Source organism: Haliotis cracherodii, unplaced genomic scaffold, assembly GCF_022045235.1.
Source record: "Haliotis cracherodii isolate W230 unplaced genomic scaffold, xgHalCrac1.p SCAF_19, whole genome shotgun sequence".
NCBI lineage: Eukaryota > Metazoa > Mollusca > Gastropoda > Lepetellida > Haliotidae > Haliotis > Haliotis cracherodii.
This window is the reverse complement of record NW_027266274.1, coordinates 19,451,415-19,471,999: the sequence shown is the minus strand read 5'-3', so window position 1 is coordinate 19,471,999 and position 20,585 is coordinate 19,451,415. Positions and strand designations below refer to the sequence as shown.

The 20,585-nt window shown below is 39.5% G+C and overlaps 3 protein-coding genes across 13 annotated transcripts in view; 1 reads left to right on the top strand and 2 right to left on the bottom strand.

Moving 5' to 3' along the window:
- The window catches only part of LOC139466845 (rho GTPase-activating protein 190-like), a 103,479-nt gene extending 100,066 nt beyond the window's left edge, over window positions 1-3,413 (top strand). For all 11 annotated transcript variants that reach the window (XM_071248572.1, XM_071248573.1, XM_071248575.1 and 8 more), the window contains one exon: window positions 505-3,413. In XM_071248572.1, the coding sequence (XP_071104673.1) occupies window positions 505-694 (190 nt within the window). In that variant the 3' untranslated portion in view covers window positions 695-3,413. The remainder of the gene's footprint in view (window positions 1-504) is intronic.
- Window positions 3,414-4,499: 1,086 nt separating this feature from the next.
- LOC139467186 (S-phase kinase-associated protein 1) lies at window positions 4,500-12,213 on the bottom strand. Its single transcript, XM_071248904.1, has 5 exons — window positions 12,105-12,213; window positions 9,457-9,553; window positions 7,050-7,264; window positions 6,553-6,693; window positions 4,500-5,503 (listed from the first exon to the last, which is right to left on the bottom strand). Exons 2-5 carry the CDS (start codon window positions 9,551-9,553, stop codon window positions 5,468-5,470), a joined length of 489 nt encoding a protein of 162 aa, XP_071105005.1. The 5' UTR covers window positions 12,105-12,213; the 3' UTR covers window positions 4,500-5,467.
- Window positions 12,214-16,057: 3,844 nt separating this feature from the next.
- LOC139467185 (ankyrin repeat domain-containing protein 9-like) lies at window positions 16,058-17,686 on the bottom strand. Its single transcript, XM_071248903.1, has one exon. The coding sequence runs from the start codon at window positions 17,599-17,601 to the stop codon at window positions 16,819-16,821; it is 783 nt and encodes a 260-aa protein (XP_071105004.1). The 5' UTR covers window positions 17,602-17,686; the 3' UTR covers window positions 16,058-16,818.
- Window positions 17,687-20,585: the final 2,899 nt, after the last annotated feature.

Here is a 20,585-nt window from a genome sequence, read left to right as displayed (position 1 = left end):
CGTCCTTCAGTCACGTTTCGTTTCAGGAGCAGAACTCAAAATACTATGAGAGATATCTTCAAAACTTGGCACATAGATAGGACTTTTGATAGATTTTTAAAATAATCATTTTTCGTGTTTCCATGGCAACAACTTTAACTTGACTCTGACTGAAAATGGCGGTATTGGATGGGGATAGGAGTATTTCATGCTTGTTTACTTAGGTTTTTTATAAGATTTGAATTGAGGTATGAAAATTCAACATGTGAAGCTACCTAAAAGCTTCAGAACTTGCTGCATGTAGGTCAAGGTGGCAATACAAGTGTTACATACTATTCAGTGGGATGTTATGCTTGATTATGTAGGTCTACCAATGCAATAAGTCACATTTGTTATATTGGTATGTCTACATATCTATAATGTTGAGGTGCATGTTCTCCCATCATGATGTAATATAGGTGTGTTGTATCTGTGTACGTTGTGTAATCTGGGCGTGTTGTGTAATCTGGGCGTGTTGTGTTGCAGAGTGTCAGAACACAGCGAGCACAACAGCATGGATGATTCCAACCTGGCTCGATGTTGGTGGCCGACGCTGATGCGGGTGGAGATCACGTCGTACGAGCAGATGGGTCAATACTCCGTGTTCCTGGTCAACATCATGCAAACCCTCATTGAACAATATAACTTCTTCTTCCACGGCGGGGACGAGGTATGAGGGGCGTCGCCACACCTCACCGGCATCAACCCACAACTGCCAAACTCACCTGGCGACACCGACGACGCAGCAAGCCCGACCAACAGCAGGAGACGTGTTCTGCTCTGGGCCATTTTCTACTCACATGATGTGCCCCGTCACATCACAAGTGCAACGCATAATACCTAGAAAACAGTGTTCATCATCTGTGTGTGGCCATATGGGAGGTAGAGACGACGCTAAATGTTAAGCTTGGCATATCAAGTGCTGAATCATTGTGCGACCAGTGTGTGCTGGTATTTCACATTGCCTTAACTCATTACCTTTGTGGTATACTGGTTGGTCGGTCAAGCCGGACAGCCATTTGCTGGGCTGTCGGCCACGACTGACGGTTATGGCAAATTGTTGCTCTCTCTGTTGTTAATGCTTGTTACTTTTATACCTTCTTTAACGCGGCGTGACACACGCCACAGCCTACCGCAACACCAGACTGACGAACCGACAGATGGACACAGGTCGTAGTTAGTTGTTGTCTTTACGTCCATGTACGGTGTTTGTATATTTGTGCATAGTTGTTGATCGTGGGTGTTTTAATACAATCATGATTACTCAATAGACATACAATAGCATACTACCAGCTCATTTCTCATTCTGTTTACACCATTGACGATCCAAATATAATCAATTTCTTTGTTGTTAATTTAAAGACCTTTTTTATCTGTGATAAATGAACTCGCTGTTCTGTAAATGTGTATTCTAGACGAATGTACTCCATCTCCGTGTTAGTGTTGTTTTAGAATTAGACGATTTTTGGTGCTGAGGAATCGTTCGACCAGTAGCCAGAGCAGGAAGGGGAAAGACTCCCGTAGCAGATCCTGTTCGCGGAATCAACTGTTATCGTCTATAATATTTCTATATGCTGAGACCGTTGCGGCAGTTCTGGTAGTGATAGCGGTGGCCATGAGGCAGTATCTGCAACCTTTCACACTGTAAAATTGTACATATTTCTAATTTAAGACATAAGATTGTTGTCGCCTTTTGTGTCAAATGAATAAATGTATGGTATGATGCTCATGTGAATTTCTCTTATTTTGTTGGTTTTAAAATGAAGGAAGGAGAAAAAAGTTGAATTGTGTCAAGTTCCGATATCAACAAGCCTGCCTACTGCATTGAGGGTCTATTCAAGTTTGGGGAAACAAGTTTTTTTCTATTTGACCTTATCAACCTTTGTTGAATGAAACAAGGTTTCACAGGCAACATATTTAAATTGCCAATAACTTAAACAGTCAACCAAGATGCATATGTATAAATATGTTGAGCTTGTTTATGATGACATGAGTCTGGAAATTTGAAAAATACATGCTTCTTGTCGAGATATACATGTTTTTATCATCAAATCTTTTAACTAAATGCTAAGTATTGCCAAGTAATCTTACATATCAGATCGAACATGTCGGGCACATCAGTCCAATCAGTGTTGAACTAGAAACAAGATGACTTGCCTTTCCCTCTGCCAGTTAGCATCCGACATATATAGCATTCTTGATTCTCAGTTGTGGGGTTGCTTGTTCCAATGCAAAATCAAGGTTGTGACAAATGTGTCCATTTCCATCTCTTATCATTTTATGATTAATAAATACATGGAAATGAAATAGGTATCTCGGATTTTAGGGCAGGTTGCTAAATATGTTGACTACGGTACTTCCAATTACTGACTTTGTTGCCATTATCATCACCACTGCTGTAAATTTTGTTCAATTTCATTTCCTACTTCAAGTGATAGAATGTCACCCTACCCTGACTGAATGTGAAGTCACAAAGCACACAAGATTCATTTCAATCAAAGTTGTAGATCGATCTCAAATGTCGCTCATTATCATTGAAAGCAAACTGAGTTGAACTTTCACTTCAACCGAGCTCCTCACTCCATCGACAGTCGGACAATCATAAACATCCTTATTTTCTAAAATCAACATTGTTCTATTTTTATCCTGTCAATTTTGCTACCACAACCAACCAACTTCACAGGTAAATGATTCTGTTGTGTGACTTGCATGACTCTTGATAAGGTTAGATGTCTAGGTGATTAAGATTGTTCGTTATGACAATAAGCATGATTATGCTCATTAAATTTGAATGGATGGAGCTCACCACGGACCTTGACCTTCCCGAATCTCTCGTACAAGTGTTGGGGGTATACATGCTGTACATAAAAGTAATACCAATGTCACAGTAGTATTTTCATAGGATCAAGGTTAGGTCAAATGATTGGGGACTTGTCACCTGCACAGTGCGATTTCCGTAACACCGAGTCGGATGTGTGCAACCATACTATTCAATATTTGCCGGGGACGACACCTTAGATGACTATTTGGCCCTTAGCAAATGTTAAATAGTATACTTAGTCATCATAGAGATAGAATATGGGCTAGTTTGAGTCAATAGAGCCCTAACACCAACGATACAAAATCAAAATGTTATTTTCCAAATGGATCTTCTTGATCTGGGTGTATACCAGATGCCTTCTGGGGCGACGTTGTGTGCACTGATGCATATCACGTTTCGATGGTGAGTATATGATGAGGTCCCCTAACACCTGTACAACAGACAATGGGTGGGCTGGTCCATCAGTATTGACTATAGGTAAACAACATTTTATTTGCTTTGAATATCCTGTAACGTGTACACTGCTTGGACAATGTTCTGTCTCAAACTTTTTGTCATGAATAAACTGGAAACAATTTACAGTGAACAAAACAGTTGTTGTTTTTCAATGTGTGATATTCCTGTAATGAGAAGTGGGAAATACCCTATATTGAAGAAAAGATGCCAGTCTTCATGGTATGGTGACACAATAACACATCGTAAGGTTCTCTGAACTGTCTCACACACAAATTTAGAATGTTGTCACCTTCTCAGCTAATGGAAAGATTGATTCTGCTTGAATGGTCAGCTTTAAAGTATTGCCATGTTTTTAATTGAGTAATATTATGTGATCTAAAAATAAATATATATATTTGTTATTTGCAAACATGTTACAGTAGATTGATATACCAATGATACATGTTTATGGCTTACAGCCTAATAACATTGACAATAATGACTGCAATCTCAAGGTGTGTCAATCACAGATGTCCCATGTGTTTGTTATTTAATCCAGTCAGCTGTGTTTGCAAGTTTGCAAACACAGCCCTGTCATTGCCATTTCATCCACACACTGAAAGTCTTGGTGTACCGCCATGTACTGGTACTAAGTCCCAAAACATTGGTTTCTGACCTTGACATTAAGACAACTTCTTGAGATCTAACACTTGCCCAAGTCTCAGGATTGAACTAGTGAAAGTAACTGGCAATAAATGATACACCCATGTTTCACAATAACCTTAAGATGACAAAGCACCAATGTCATGATACAGGCAAAAATAAAGTTTCAAAGAGAGGTCCTCAGGTCCTCTAATATCAGCAATCTTTACACCATATTATGACAAAATATGATGAAACTACTGTTGAACATGTGTTCAAATGTGACATTGACCTTTGAAGTAGGATTTCCAAAGAAAAACAAATCTTATGCCTGTAGACCTCTGACTGACAATAACACAACCCTGTCTCACAATATTGCATTAATACTTTTTTAGAAAATGTAAACAGATGTACTAGAATACATTATTGTCTCTCTCATATTGGCTATCATGCACAGGGGTCAGTCTCTACAATACCCTATGTGCCCTGCAGTCAAATCATGCTGTATCATGTAGCTAAAAATAATAAAACAGATGTAACTGGTAAAATATCCACAAACGATCACAAGAACAAGATAACATGGTTGAAGTTAAAACATCATTTTATTTACCACACTATTTTTTTTATCGCTTTGTACAAAAAGAAGAGAAATGTTGTGTATGGACAGACCAGGTGGAAGGTGTTCAAACAAAAATCAAGTGGAAAATACCTCCAGAGGGGGGTGGTCAGGAAAAATCGAAACAATCAAACAGTTTTCATCAAAGCTAATGCTCACATTTTTAGTCGTCGCTTAAGGGGATATTTTTCACAAATCTTTTTCCACATTTCTCAGTGCTTCATTGTGTGCTGTAACCGAACATTCTGAAACTTGCAGATAAAACACTGTCTCAAATATTCTCACAATCTAAAACACTAAATTACAAAAATGACAAGATGTTGTCAACAGGATCCAGTTGCCGGACAATCAACTTAACTGAAATTAGCGCATATGGTAGTTGTCAGACAGCAATGAGAGAAATGTACATATCCACAATGTTCTTATAGTCCATATCACAGCGCCCACAGCTGGTGCAAGAATGTAAGTCACCACCAAGCATGACTCCAACTTGGAAACCTAGGATCACTTCCCTATGCCAGAAGTCACACAATCTCTACATAAATAGGATTATTCTATACACGAAACTGTTTCCAATATCTAAATATTGGTCCGGATAGATTTCAAAATCAATGTTACAACACAAGTAACTCCATCTACGTAAGCATGGCAGAATATCCTTGAACACCGTAAAGTGGATTTATTGAAAAGTTGTTTGTAATTACTCCTTGCAGGTTTGAAAAAGAAACTGTTCCAATTTGTTTTCGCAATAGCTGATCCTTCCAGAAGTTGTTAACAATCAAGAGCTGGTTACATCCTGCATGACATGATGGCATCAGGGTGATAATGGTGATGATGTTGGTTCCCCCAACAGTGGATGTTATTATTGATGACGGACAGCTGGCAACCATAAATACCTGTACTGCCAGCCGGGAGGTGTTTGCCACGCCCACAGCTCATTTCTCTTCACACCACTCATTCTCCTTGCGAACCTGAAATTTACACACAAAAATTAGAAATGATATCTAAAAGGTCTTGGGCCTCGCCACAAAACAATCTTGGCACTATGGTGATCGTAACTTCCAGCTGTAGAAACTAACATTTTCAGTCCACTAGTCCTTATAATGATAACATATAGCAAAACCCTTATGGACCCCCCAAAAAGTCCTTATGATACCTTAACTATCTGGCAGTTTGGCATGGACTACAGGACTAGTGCCAGTTTCTAACAGACTACCATACTTAAAATAGACTTACGACAGCCGTAGTGCTACGATTGCATTGTGGAACTCAAACTTCATTTCATACTAGCTCAAATGAGAATAAGCAGAGGCAACCATTTGCAATAAATTGCAACAGTGATTACACATGGGTGAACAGTAATCCTGAAAACAAATAGAATGTTCCACTTTCCCATACACAAAAGGATGTGTCCAACAATTGTGTCTATTGGCCTGAAAGTGCCTCGTGGCACCATTATATATGGACAGGTATATACATATCACAATACAGATACCTGTATCGCAATATATTGCAACACTAATTTTTTTTGCAAATCCACAGCTATTGATCAATAAGCTGTTTTCCATACTTACCTGACAAGTTCTTACATGTCCTTACTGATTGTCTGTTTTTTGTTTAACGCCACACTCAGCAATATTCCAGCTACATGATGGCGGTCTGTAAATAATCAAGCCTGGACCAGACAATCCAGTGATTGATATCATGGGCATCCATCCACTCAATTGGAATATCATGTCATGCATCAACCAAGTCCCATTATCCCATTAGTCGCCTCTTACGACAAGCATAGTCACCTATTAAAAATGTTCACGTCTCTTACTGATCATTTGTATTAACATTTTTATGAACATGCTTGTAACACATTGTCGTGGTATTCACATTCACTTCATGGGCGTTAGATAGGTGGTCGTGGTTTACACGGATAAGTGCGTAGTCACTGACTAGATCACCAAGATGGCAGTTCACCACAGAAATTTAAGGCCACTTTGACCCTGATGGGGACATCACTGAAAGTTACCTGTTCTTCCTCAGCGGGTGTGAAGTCATTCTTTATGTTAAATGTTTTCCTGATCTCTTCTGGAGATTTGCCTTTGATCATGTTCGCTACAGTCTTGCATGTGACATCCAACAAACCCTTGATGTCTAAGTAGTTGGCAGCCTGCAAACACAGACGGTCAATTGATAATTATGTACCAGTGAACATATTCGATCAGGGAAATGCAGTCAAACTCTTAACCTAATGTACGCAAAAAAGCTATGTTCAAGATTTGCAAAATGCTCAGAAATAACGCTTCTGTACTTTTTCCTGCTTGGGGAATTTCCCTGAAAATGTGGATGTAGTCTGTCAGTGTTTTCAAGAATACAGTCTTATCAAAAACATATGATCATCAAAATGTGTCATTCAAATACCCAAGCGACTTGACGCTTGTCCAATGCAAAAGCAGTATATCGTTTAAACTTAACATTAAAAACTTCCTGTTCAATGTCTACCACTGCGGAAGATGATGAACATACCAGGATAAGTTCAAAGAGGGTTCCCTGATCGACTTTCAGGAACTCTGCATCCCAGGAGCAGATATCATCCGTTCTCTTCTCCTTGTTCTCGTCGTCTTCTGGTGGTGGGGGGTCATCCTTGTGGTAGGTGCACCACTGTACCACCTTCTTCAAGATGGCTGCATTCACATTAGGAAGAGGGACTGGCTCTTCCTCATCTTCATCCATTCCCAGATCTGAAAACAACGTATTTCACTTTGAAAATAAATTGAAACCATGGTAACCCATCAACTGTAATATTATCACTCAGCTTGTCTTCATGAGACAACCTGATATATCTCCACATGTTCAATGGGTCCTGGGACATTTCTGGATTTAAGTTACTTGTCCAATTAGTTGTCTATTAAACATAATTGTACATCTTCCGTCTGTGACTTCATCACTAATCACCAAAGACCATGTCTAGCACAATTCTTATCGTCTAGTAAGATCAGCTTGTACGGGTCAACATAGTCTGAAAATAATGCCAAAAGAGAAGTTTGGATTAGTAGACTTGGCACAGATTGCATCTTGATCTGAAAACAGCAGTCTCCAAACCAAAGAATACCAGAATGTCTGAAGCAATGTGCCTTGCTGTATTGTATATTTAGCTGTAAACTCATGTAACTGCTTAATCACATAAATTGCTTTGGAGTTTCTAACATATATTTGTCATTGTTAGTGAATGTGTTGGGATTAACATCGCTTCGAACAGCATTCCAGTTATATCATGGCACATCCGATTGATTTTGGAGGAAAGCCTGAAGTGGTGCAGGTTTTAGACATTTACCACTTTGGTGAAACCCACAAGCACGAGAATGGTGCTGACAAACCTAGAAACATAATCAGGGCAAACCAGCATTTGAACCAACAATTATAGGTCTTTGGCATGCCCAAGGGACGCAACTCTGCACGGTGAATTGCAGTGCATTAAACAACAGGGCCTGCCCTAGTAATACTTCTCTATATATGACATGACAGTGTGAGATATTCACCAAGTGTGGAAGCCAAGCGAAACTTTCAGGCTTCAAGTGACAGAGCACACAATGACAAACAGTGTGCAGAGCTAAAGGGAGACCCTGGCTATCATAATTCTGACCAGTCTCTGATGTGATAAACTAAGTTAGACCAATTGTCTATGATGATGAAATTAAAGGATCACATGCATTGGACAGTGGCACTATATGAAAAACTGGGCAATAAAGCTCAAAAGAAGCAGAAAGAAATTACTCCGCTTGTGTTGAATAGTTTAATATGATTAAACTTTGCAGCTGAATATCAAAGCAACCCACAAACATAAAAAAAATTGGACATCAACATAGAAAAATGTAGTCGAAAATAGAAGTTTCATAAGGAACGACATGTGACAACCTCATCAGTGACATCCATCACGGCCAGATTTCAACAGACACACATTTTGAATTAACTTTTTGTAATTAAAAATTACATTCACTTACAGAAGCACTTAATTCAAGCTGTTGTGTGGGGTCAAGCCCACCCCCAATCCCGCTGTTATTTTAGCAAGGCTACAAAAAGCGTGTCAGAAAAAGGTGTGTAAGGTGTCCGGTATACTGAATTCTTGCCGAAACATGTGGTCAATGCTCCACATATACATAAAATTGATCAAGCAACAATACATTAATAACTGTTTTGCATGAAGACAATGTGGTGTTTCAAGTTCTGAAGAAATATTGGTGTACATGCAATAAGTACCAAGTAGCATGTGTCACATGACCAGTGGTGCAATAACAACAATTTGATCTCTGTGATATTTTAAGCATGTAAATAATTCATGAAAAACACGTCAAAAATTGTTATTTGGAGAGGACAAGCGTAATAGTGTCATTTTAGGCCCCAATTTTAGGCCATTATTATGCCAAAAGTGTAATGGTTGGCATCTTTGTTCATTGTAGCAGTAAGTTATCTTACACATTTAAACTTTGTTCAGAATTGGCTCATTTTGTCAATTTGACAACATCTCCCTGCATGGTAGTCTAATAATACATAGAAGCTATTCAAGATTGTTACAGTCGATTGGTTGATGATGGTTACTCAGGAAACACACCAGTGCAGTGGTGACTTAGCATTACACCACTGCCACGGGCTAATTTGCATATCATGTGACAAGACTTTTCTCTTGTTTGTAAACAAACAAGCTTATTCTGAAATCAGAATAGACAACCTGATGTAAGCCTTTCAGACGGTGGGCTACCTTCCAAAGTTCTGGGCTACCAGAATAAACTTTTTGATAGCCCGATGGGCTGTAACTATAAGTGATTTGTTTCAGTGTCAATTACACCGGACAAAGTACTATTTACATGATAAAGCATCACACAGACTCATCTAACAGGTTTAGGTTATTGTGACATTTTAACCACTGCCAACTCACCTTCCAACATGGTTTTGATTGTGATGGACTGCTTAGCAATCTCCACATCCACCTCAAATATCTCCCCATCTGAACTCTGTAGCTTGATGCTGGGCATCTGGAATACAATTGACAGACTAAAACAGGAAGCAAAAAAAAGTACAGCTACATTATCAAATGATTATAATTATTAACTACTTATTTATCATCATGATCAAAATTCAACAGAACACTGTCAGCTCATACTCACAACAGACAAAAACACAAAACCAGGGACAATGGCGAGTTAGCGTCAGTCAAGGAAACCAAGCATAGATCATCCATGGTGTACATTGTGTATTAAAAAAAGACTATCGATATCATATATACGTTTTTACATTATTGTAGAAAAAGCTAAACGAGTTGACTACTATAGCTTTGTTTGTAGCCCAACCAAAAACACAAGTCACCAAAAATAGCCCTCCGATCATGAAAAAAATACTTGATGTGAAGATAAAGGTTATCACTTTCACAGCAGAGCTAATGATGGGTCACTCATGGGTCGTGTATCCCTAAGGTCAGGAGATGCCATAGTGCTGAGCTGTTTCTTGTTTTTCAGAGGTCAGTGACCAAAGGGCAGAGTGGGGTTTGCATCATGCTGCATGGTATGGACAAACCAAAATATTCTAAGGTGAGATGAAATGGTATTTAACTGTGCATTCTAGATTATTGCACTTATATAGTTACACATATGTGCTTGACCACTGACAAATGACTGAGGTATCATGCATCAGTTCAACATGGATACTCCATTCAGACTCAGTTTATAGACACTGAGCTGATCAGTCCTTGCCTTATCCCATTAATGCCAGGCAGGGTAATAACAAGTACCATCTTTTGGTATGCTCCAGCCATGGTTCGAACTATCAACCTTCTGCTCTCCAGGCAGGCTCTCTATCCACTAAACCACAGAGACAGTTGAAAATATTCTAAGGAGGTAATGTTTATCAGTATGTTTTCAAACAAGCTTATTCTGAAACAATGCTCAAGTACATTAAACATGTTAAACACAAATGTGTTTTGGTCGCATGTCTTGACATTCTCCTTGATGATGGAATATTTAGAGAATAACCAACAGTTTTCAGGTTGGGCATTCTCTATATTTTTCATTGTTATTTTAAGAAAGAAATTTAAGTTATGTGAACCCTACAGATAATCACTGAAGTACACCTATCAGTCGAACGACTTTTTGGTATCAATTTGTGAGGTCATGAGTGAGTGAGTGAGTGAGTTGGGTTTTACGCCGCTTTTAACAGTATTCCAGTTATATCACGGCGTGTCAGCTTAATGTGGGAGGAAAGCCCCAAGTGATGCAGGTCTCAGACGTTTACCACTTCGGTGAAACCCGTGAGGTCATGAACAATGGAAGACATCATGCCACTTCATCTGCATTCCCGTGAAGATCCGGGGTAGAATAGGTCTTCAGCAACCCATGCTTGCCGTAAACATGGTAAAAGGTGACTATGCTTGTCGTAAAAGGCCACTAACGGGATCGGGTGGTCAGGCTTGCTGACTTGGTTGATGCATGTCATCGATCCCAATTGCGAGGATCGATGATCATTATGTAAATCACTGGATTACTGGTCCAGACTTGATTATTTACAGACCGCCGTCATATAGCTGGAATATTGCTGAGAGCGGCGTAAAACAACAAACCAAACCAAACTTCATCTGCAGAAAAAGCTTTGAGACTCGCGATAATGATGGAAATTTATCCCACTCGACTATCCAGACCTGCAGTTAGTCACATGAAATAATGTTTAATGACAACAACAATAAACATGATAAAACTCCATGGTTACACTATAAGTTGTTAATGTTCACATTTCTTTCAGACCATGCCTGCATTCCTTCTGATTTTTACATGATTGAGTAATGACAAAGCTTCAGTCAACTTCAGTGTATGCATGATCAGATCACTTTATATATGTTTTGCCAGAACCCAAGTTTAACAATTCCCAACAGGATATTTTGTACCCAACTTGAGGCCAACAACGGATACGGTCGGATACCAGTAGTAACTTTGGACTCTTAATTGCAGCGTTAGAAACTGGCGTTAGTCTTATAGTCGTCACCAAACTGCCCAATATCTAAGGTGTCATAATGGGTAAAATTTGTCATTTTTAAGGGTTTTGCTTTATGTTATCATTATAAGGACTAATGGACTAAATATGTTAGTGTCTATCGCTGATAGCCATGATAATTTATATTTGACAATGAACCCTAAGGCATATCACTGTCCATAAAAATTTACAATATACACTTATGTATGATTCTATAAGAAATATCATCTAATAATAGTGTATGACACTTTCTGAGACACATAGGGCAATTGATTCGACTCTTTACCAGGTGGAATAGGCCCATCAGATCATTAAAATGTCCTGTTGTACTATTTTCCAGACGCCAAAAGTCATATTAAGATTCTAGTTTCTACATACACAATGTGGCCATCATCATACGACGAAAACTTGGGTTATTGGACCATTTGTGAAAATCCAAACATGACGCCATGTTTGTTGGCAAGGAGGTTCAGACGACACAATAAATGTCTAAAACAGAGGTATATGTCACTCAAATACTTCTATTCTTCGACAGCTGACACTAGTGTATTTGCAAGTATATACTACCTTGATGTCGTTAACCTGCAACTCGAGATTCCCAAGTAAATATGATCTGTACGGATAGAAGTTGTCCACTGGTGAAATTCACGCACAACACTATAGCGACCCCTGGATCAGGAACGATAACTCTAAATCTTTCAAGTCATGACAGGTTTCGTCATTTCTTCCACGCTGAGTCGTTTCTATGTATAATTCCAAAGTCTGTTAATAGAAAAAGGAAATGTTTAGTTAAAAGTTAACAACAATAAAAAAATCTATTTTTTTTAAATTAAAAATAACGACCACACAATCATCTAATATTTCCAAGAACTTCATAAATATGAAAAATATCTGTACCCATTTAATCAAAAGTGAATTATTTTGGTATTCATTAACACAGAATTAACATCTTATTGGAAGTTTCGTTGATTTTCTTTCTTTGGTTTCTCTGTGATAGTAAAGCCTGTAAGAGCTATTGACCATTTAAAGGTGTATGGTATCTGAAAATCGATTATGCAATAGGTGCCCATATATGGAGAACCGACTAAGCGTCTACCTTGCGACTAAGCGTGTTCGATCAACGAATAGAAGTATGACGTGTTTGTGTGTCATACCTAACGAGCGTATACAGCGTCTTACGAAGAAAATACCACGATGACGTCATTAACCAAAATTAGCTTGTGTCTTCCATTGTTTGTACGCTCTGCCATATCATTAACGTAACAATCAAAGACCAAAAGATTTGTTATATTCTTTGCAATCTCCACGTTCTTACTGTGAATCTCTGTCATGCATGACGACGTACGCGAGAGACATTGAGTTCTGTTTATATACAGTACGTATCTCTTCTGTAAACATGTACACAAATAAGCTGCCGAACAAAATAAAGTATACATTGGAAAATTGATTTAAAAAAATGACAAACGTTATCAAAACGTCAAAAACCTGGAAACAGTCGCCGAAACACTACAAACTTAATATCCAAACACAACTACGATACCTGTTTAAAAAACAAAATAAACTACTATCGAATAATCATTTCTTGTTTGTTTTATTTTAGCCACCATTAAACATATGTGTATACTTTAAATTGCGCAGACCGCCTCCGTGGTCTAGTGGTAGAGCGTCCGCCCGGAGAGCGGAAGGTCTGGGGTTCGATCCCTGGCCGCGTCATACCAAAAGACGTTAAAAGATTGTACTTGTCTGGCCCTCGGCATGAGGGGATAAAACAAGGACTGGTCGGTTCGGAGTCAGTATACTGTGTCTGAGTGGTGGAGTCAGGACTAGTACAAGCAGCCACACACACACGTGCATGCAAGTCGTTATATAAGTGCAATAATCTTGAACGCAACGTTAAACCCCATTTCACCTCACCCCACCTGTATTTCACGCAGCAGTTTATATACAGAATGAGTGAAGTCTATATACGGGAACAGATATCCATGTATAGTGTGCGAGAGGCAAAATACCCTCTGCTATTTATATGTGTTCGCTCAGCTGTATCGGTGAGAATGTGCAATATTTTGGCTGTGTATTTTGTACAGCATGGAGGGCAGTTGGTGCAGCAGTTCTCTGTTCTGAAATAATGGAGTACAGTCAATCTTCAGGTTGGGGAATTAGGGGGAAATGATGGGCAGTGTGTCTGTGCGCGCGTGCGTGTTTTGCATCTATCTCTGTGTGCGTGCGTAAGTGCGTGCGTGATCGTCATACTTTAAATGCATTATGTCAATGCACATGCCTTAATCCGGATTAGAAGGAAGACCGTTTACGCTATAGTAATCCTCTAAAGATGACTCTCGACAAAAATGAAAATATTATTGGCTATAATTCCTTCTTCATAACTATTTCAGTGCGGGGATCTTATATATAAATAGCTGTGTGTCTGTGCATGAGAGTACACGTGTACCGTTCTGTATTGCTCAAATTCAATCTTCTGGACACAGTGTCACTCGTTTGTTGCTACCATATATTCACCCTGGGGCTTGAAAACGTTGTGAAAATATATTGTGTAATACAAGGATATTTTATTTTTTATTGTTTATTCAGTTCAATTAATATAGATTACAGTGGTAACTATATTTATCTATGTAGATATGCCTGCCGTGAAACAGAAAATACTTTATAGTTACGGACAGGTAAGACCCGTGTATAATCGAGTCTGGACCAGACAATCCAGTGACTGATATCACGAGCATCGATCCACGCTTTTGGGATTCGATGACATGCATCAACCAGGTCAGCGAGCCTGACCACCCATCCCGTTAGTCAACTTTTACGACAAGCACAGTCGCTGTTTACGGCAAGCATGGGTTGCTGAAGACCTATTATACCCCGGATCTTCACGGGTCCAGTGCCCGATTTGGACCCAGGACGACATGGCTTTTAACCTTCCTGCATGAGTAGAACCACGAAGATCCGGGTTGAGAATAGGTCTTCAGCAACTCATGCATGCTTGCCGTAAGAGGCGACTAACAGGATCGGCTTGTTCAGGTTCGTTGACTTGGTTAATGCATGTCATCGTTTCCCCAATTGCGTAGATCGATGCCTATAGACGTCAATTATTGGATTACCTTGTCCATGGTCCAGACTCGATTATTTACAGACCGTCGCCATACAGCTTGGATATTGCTGAGTGCGGCGTTAAACAACAAACAAACAACATATTGGGCGGGGCATGCCCATCTGCCCATAGAACAAGGGCGCCTTTAATACAACTGGAATTCAATTTTCGAAGTTATATTTTAGAGCTATAGCATTACAATTAGGGATAGGCGGAAGGGAAATGTGGTTCAGGGACTGAGACTATATACATGACTATATCCCTACTTCCTCATCAGTTCATATACGGGGGAGGTCGGGTAGCCTAGTGGTTAAAGCGTTCGTTCGTCACGTCGAAGACCCGGGTTCGATTCCCGACATGGTCACAATGTGTGAAGCCCATTTCTGGTGTCCCCCGCCGTGATGTTGCTGGAATATTGCTAACAGCGGCGTAAAACCATACTGACTCACTCTCAACTTACTTGTTTACAAGTCTTGTATGATGCTATGATGTACAGTAATTCATGAGCTGAAAAGCTAAAAGCGGCGTAAAATCAAACTCACCCACTCACTCATATACGGGGCTACTGATTCTACTTCCGGATTCCACATATTCTAATTATTTCTCCATTACATAACCACTAGAGCTGCTTGCATCAGTGATTGAGCGGAGAACGAAACTCTCTCACTCACACTCAACACAATGAATAGATCTGACGGCTTGACCAGTGGTTCCACTGTCCAGTCTCTACGTCCAATACATATATCATGCGTCAAGTCGGTATAATTATAGGGCCTTGTGGGTTATTGCGGTAATCAGGTATTGATACATTCATGGCTTCCCATTGGGTCAGTAAACGGTTAAAGTTTGTGTTAACTACTCATAGACTTGCTGTAAATGCAATATAACTTGAGCCCTCCTCTTAATCTTCAGAGACCCGTGAAGATTCGGGGTAGAATAGGTCTTCAGCAACCCACGCTTGCCGTAAAAGGTGACTATGCTTGTCGTAAAAGGCGACTAACGGGATCGGGTGGTCAGGCTCGCTGACTTGGTTGATGCATGTAATGGATCCCAATTGCGAGGATCGATGATCATGATTTCAATCACTGGATTGTCTGGTCCCGACTCGAATATTTACAGACCGCCGTCATACAGCTGTCATATTGCTGAGTGCGGCGTTAAACGACAAACCAAAATCCAGAGTGAATGTTTCAGTATTTCAGTATATCATTATCAGAGATCATCCCATCTCCTGGCAGCTAAGGGACGCAACTCGGCGACGCCTCATCGTTCAGACACTTGTGTTTCCTCTAAACTTAAGAGACCACAGTTACAGGCCACAAATAAAACAACATTGCACAACATTATATGATAGTATTGTTTTATTCATGTATATATTGTGTATATCTATAAGAAAGCAGAATTCATTCCCAATTAACAACAAACATTCAAGCATTCACCCAGATAAAAATGTTACAAGCTTGTACACAGCCGCATAAATTAGAATAATAATAATAAAAAAATTAGTAACAAATAATAACAAGATCTCGTGATTTTGATTTAATAAATTAAACACGAATCTCATTCTATAATTTACTCCATGATTACGAATAACAAAATAAATATCAGATGACAATGACAGATATTCATTCTACCATAAAGTTACAACTAATTTGACAATCTGTATCTTTGAGCTATGTAGAGGGAGGGGTGTCTTAAAGATAAAAATTAAATTTCATAGTCTACACGTCAGACACAATACACAGACCCGTCAAGTGCACGTCGAAAGACCTCGTAGTTCCATATAGAGGATTGGGGGTACTTTAGCAAACGTTGAGATATATATTTAAAAATGACAGCAGACGGTTGCAGTGTCAATGTGCATAGTTGTGGGAGTATTCATGTGTTCGTGAACACGTCAATAAAGGACATTTTGCATATATGTGTTAAATATATGCCATGGCAAATATATTAAAGAAGATAAATACATTATAACTCATACACAAAACAAACATAAACACGACCTAGACGCTCTTAACCTATAAATACACTAGATGATATGTACAATACTTCCCACTGACATGTATTAATACAGTATTGTCACCGTGACCTTACACGTACTACCGTGTCATTAACCCAGTCGCTAAACCTTATCACATACACACTATCATGGACCCTAAATCGTATTAAGTGTCCATGACACTATGTAGCGTCCTCGTTGTCCTGGAACGATATGGACTTGCGAACAATAAATGGCAGCGGTAATGTTTTAACTATTTGGGGAAGGTGTATTCCAAGAGTCATACGTATGCTACATTTGCTGAGGTGTTCAAGGCTGCTCGGCTGAACAGAAGTCGGCACAAATTTGCACACGTCACAAACACCGTCAACATGAACTCGGTCGTGAAGAGTTATTAATAAGGGAAGCAACTCGTTCTGAACCTGTTTTTCACACTTGAGTAGCTCAACACAACACCTGAGGTTGTTCAACGTTGCTCGGTATTTTCTGCACGATTTCTCCAAAGGTGTCATGCGAGTGGAATCTTTCAAGGTGGGATTCGCTCCATGTTGTAATAAGACCTTCGTACAGTTCACGTATCCCAGCTCGGCGGCAGTGTGTAGCGCTGTCTTCCCGTTCTCCATTAGGTCACAACCTCTTGAATTTACATAATTTATGTTCACCTTGCCACCGATCAACCGGCTTTCCTCGCAAAGTAATTTCAGCATTGCCTCGTCGTTAAGTCTGACAGATAATAATAGAAGCGGGCAACACAGACTCACTCTTAGAACCTCCTCACCAAATGTCCGAAGAATGTGGCGTGCATAATCCAGATGACTGTACATTACTGCAAAGCGAAGCGCTTCCAAGGGAGGATACAATATGTCCCCTCCCCCGTCCAACATATCCGTGTCGCTCTTCACTCGCCATCGCTCGATTTCTTCAACAGCAGATCCATTCCTTATTGCGCTTATGAATCTAAACATTGCGATTCCGCAAAGTTACCCTCCTTATCCAGTGGCGGGGTTATATCCAGAAAAAAACTATGCCCCGTTCTCAAAATCTGTCCTGTCGAACAGTAAACACAACACGTCAGGTCATGTGGTTGGCTATAAATAGACTAAGCTGGCCATTTGTGGCCGAGGAAATCGATACCTGACTGTGACGTCACAGAAAGATTGGCATTGATTGGTTGAGCGTTTCTACGTCGTCTGTCGTAAACCTTTACAACCGATAACAACCGATCGACCATTCGACAAGCTGTTGGATAATATCGTGACTGTTTTGGATATATATTTCTATTCTGATAATTAATTGACAGGAAATATATTGATGAGACGTATTGATGTGAAAAGCGGCTGGGGAGAAAACATGATGAAAGTTAGTCTATACCGTGACAAAATAATAATAAGCATCGACAAACTAGATATGGTCTTTAGTTAAAATAGATAATAACATAATATACAATGAGTGAATAAACAGAATGGACTCACAAAATGTAATGAACAATCGACACCAGAATATTTACTGCCTTATGTCTGACTCATGTCTCTACACGTGTAAGAGGACAATCTTGTGAACTCAACTGATACCAAATAAGGCAGGTGGATATTCAAATTAGCGGGGTCAATGACGGATTGATTTGCCCCACAGCCATATGAGCGTGAATGAATAGGTTATATAACCAATATCATTCAGGAAGGACATATCGCTCCCTGCATGTGAATCACTGATTGATTCATCTGGCTTAATGTATAATCTTTTATTGTATCTTTGTTTGTTTGTTTGTTGTTTAGTTTTACGCCATACTCAGCAATATTCCAGCTCTATGACGGCGGTCTGTAAATACTCGAGTCTGGATCATTGGCACGATAATTCAATGATTGACTTCAAGAGCATCAAGACCCTTAAAGATCCGGGTTGGTATTGGTCTTCAGCAACTCATGCTTGTCGCAAGGGTCGACTAACGGGATCGGGGGGTCAGGATCGCTGACTTGGTTGATACATCTCATCGTATCCCTACTGCGTGGATCGATGCTCGTGATGTCAGGTTTGATTGGTTTGTCTGATCAAGACACGACAAACAAACGTAAGCATCGATCCACGCAACTGGGATACGATGACATGTATCAACGGTCAACCAAGTCGGCGAGCCTGACCACCCGATCCCGTTAGTCGCATTTTACGAAAATGCGTGAGTTGTCTGTTTATATCGAATCTATGTGTATGTCCAGCACATAAAACGTTCGTAATGATCCGATTAACCCATGCTTGCCGAAAAAGGCGACCATGCTTGTCGTAAGAGGCGACTGAACAGGATCTGGTAATCAGGCTCGCTGACTTGGTTGATGCATGTCATCGTATCCCAGTTGCGTGGGTCTATGCTTACGATGGGTAACATATGTAACCATTAACTGCAAGTAGATATTTACATTCAACTTTGTGGTGTTTGAACAACGTGAAAAAGACTTGCTGGTTCTGGCAGTTTGGCCGAGTCAAGTCCCCCTTTAACTAATCACGTGGATGGTATAATCACGTTTCGGCAAAACATTGAAATATAATGTGCTTATTATCTGGATTCGTGACGTAATGTTGTTTGTATTAACGCCGTATACGAGTGGCGTCAGTTAAGTGCACGTTGATTAAATAACTAAGACAGTATAAGCAAACGTTTCAATGCATTCGTGTATAAGGAATTCCTGTACATTTTACATACAAGTGTACGGTTTTGATCTTTTCACATACTCTATGCGTGTTGGAGCTGCTTTCGTCAATGCAATGATGATATAGACCATATAACCCACACTTACTTATAACGCCGTGTTTCGGGCGAGCGTATCTAACACTGAGTAACATTGATTTAAATGTTTCGTTTAATTAAAATATGTTTAAAATCCTTTTAAATTTCATTATGCCTCCTGCCTAGTATAATGATCAAGAAAATACGTGAAGCAATTCAATATATTTGTCTGGCTCAAATATTACATTATTAACGTGTGCCAAATTCGTAAAGTATTTTTATTTCCTTTGCAACGGGTTCATCCTCTACAGGCCTGAGTTTCCGAGTCGTCATAGTTATTTAGGTTACCAAAGCAACGTTGTCCACATGCAGATTATTGTGCTAATGCTCATTAATGGTTCTTGTCATCACTGTAATTCAAACAGTTGACAACACTAAAGATCGACGCACGTACTTACGTAAGACCATCTATCGTGTGACTTACCAACTTGCATTAATCAGTGAGCATTGAGTCCATATCCCTGGATTTAATCAATTAACGTGTTATTTCCCGATAATCCGATGTTAAAATGAAAACAATATAGATTATTTCCGAGGCGTATTAGGGACGGGCCATTTGGTAGTCCTTGCAAACCCTTGCAACGATGTATGTTGTTTTTTTTGTCTGGCAATTTCTTTTTCCGATGTGAAGCAAAATTATGTTTTTCCAACATTAAGGGGGGGGACACACACACACCCACACCCACCACCATTCCTGTTTACAGCATACCTGAACTGTAGCAAGATATTGTGAAAGTGTTATTTATGGTTAAACAAAAGTGTTTGCATGTGCACTGGATAGCTAGACAATTATTGTGTGCTGTTTGCATTAAAACAAGACATGTATCAGGCTCCTAACAAACACACCAACATCAAAATTGTGCACCATGCATGAACATGCACCTGCCAATTGTGAATCACTACTTAAAGCCTAGAGATGTCTTCATGAATTGAAAGATGCATTATTTAATTTCCGAATATATTAATTTTGTCTTAAACTGTATATGAAGCACAGTTACTTTATTCTGTTAGTATATTTACTGTACAATGCTTGTAAGGAGAAATGTACTGTCCCATTTAACCATTCTTTGTACCGCATATGTTGCAGTGTACCATATTACTGTATATGGACCGATGGCCCACTCCCCTTAGGAAATGAATACATAGTTTGTTGTTAACGGGGCACTAGGA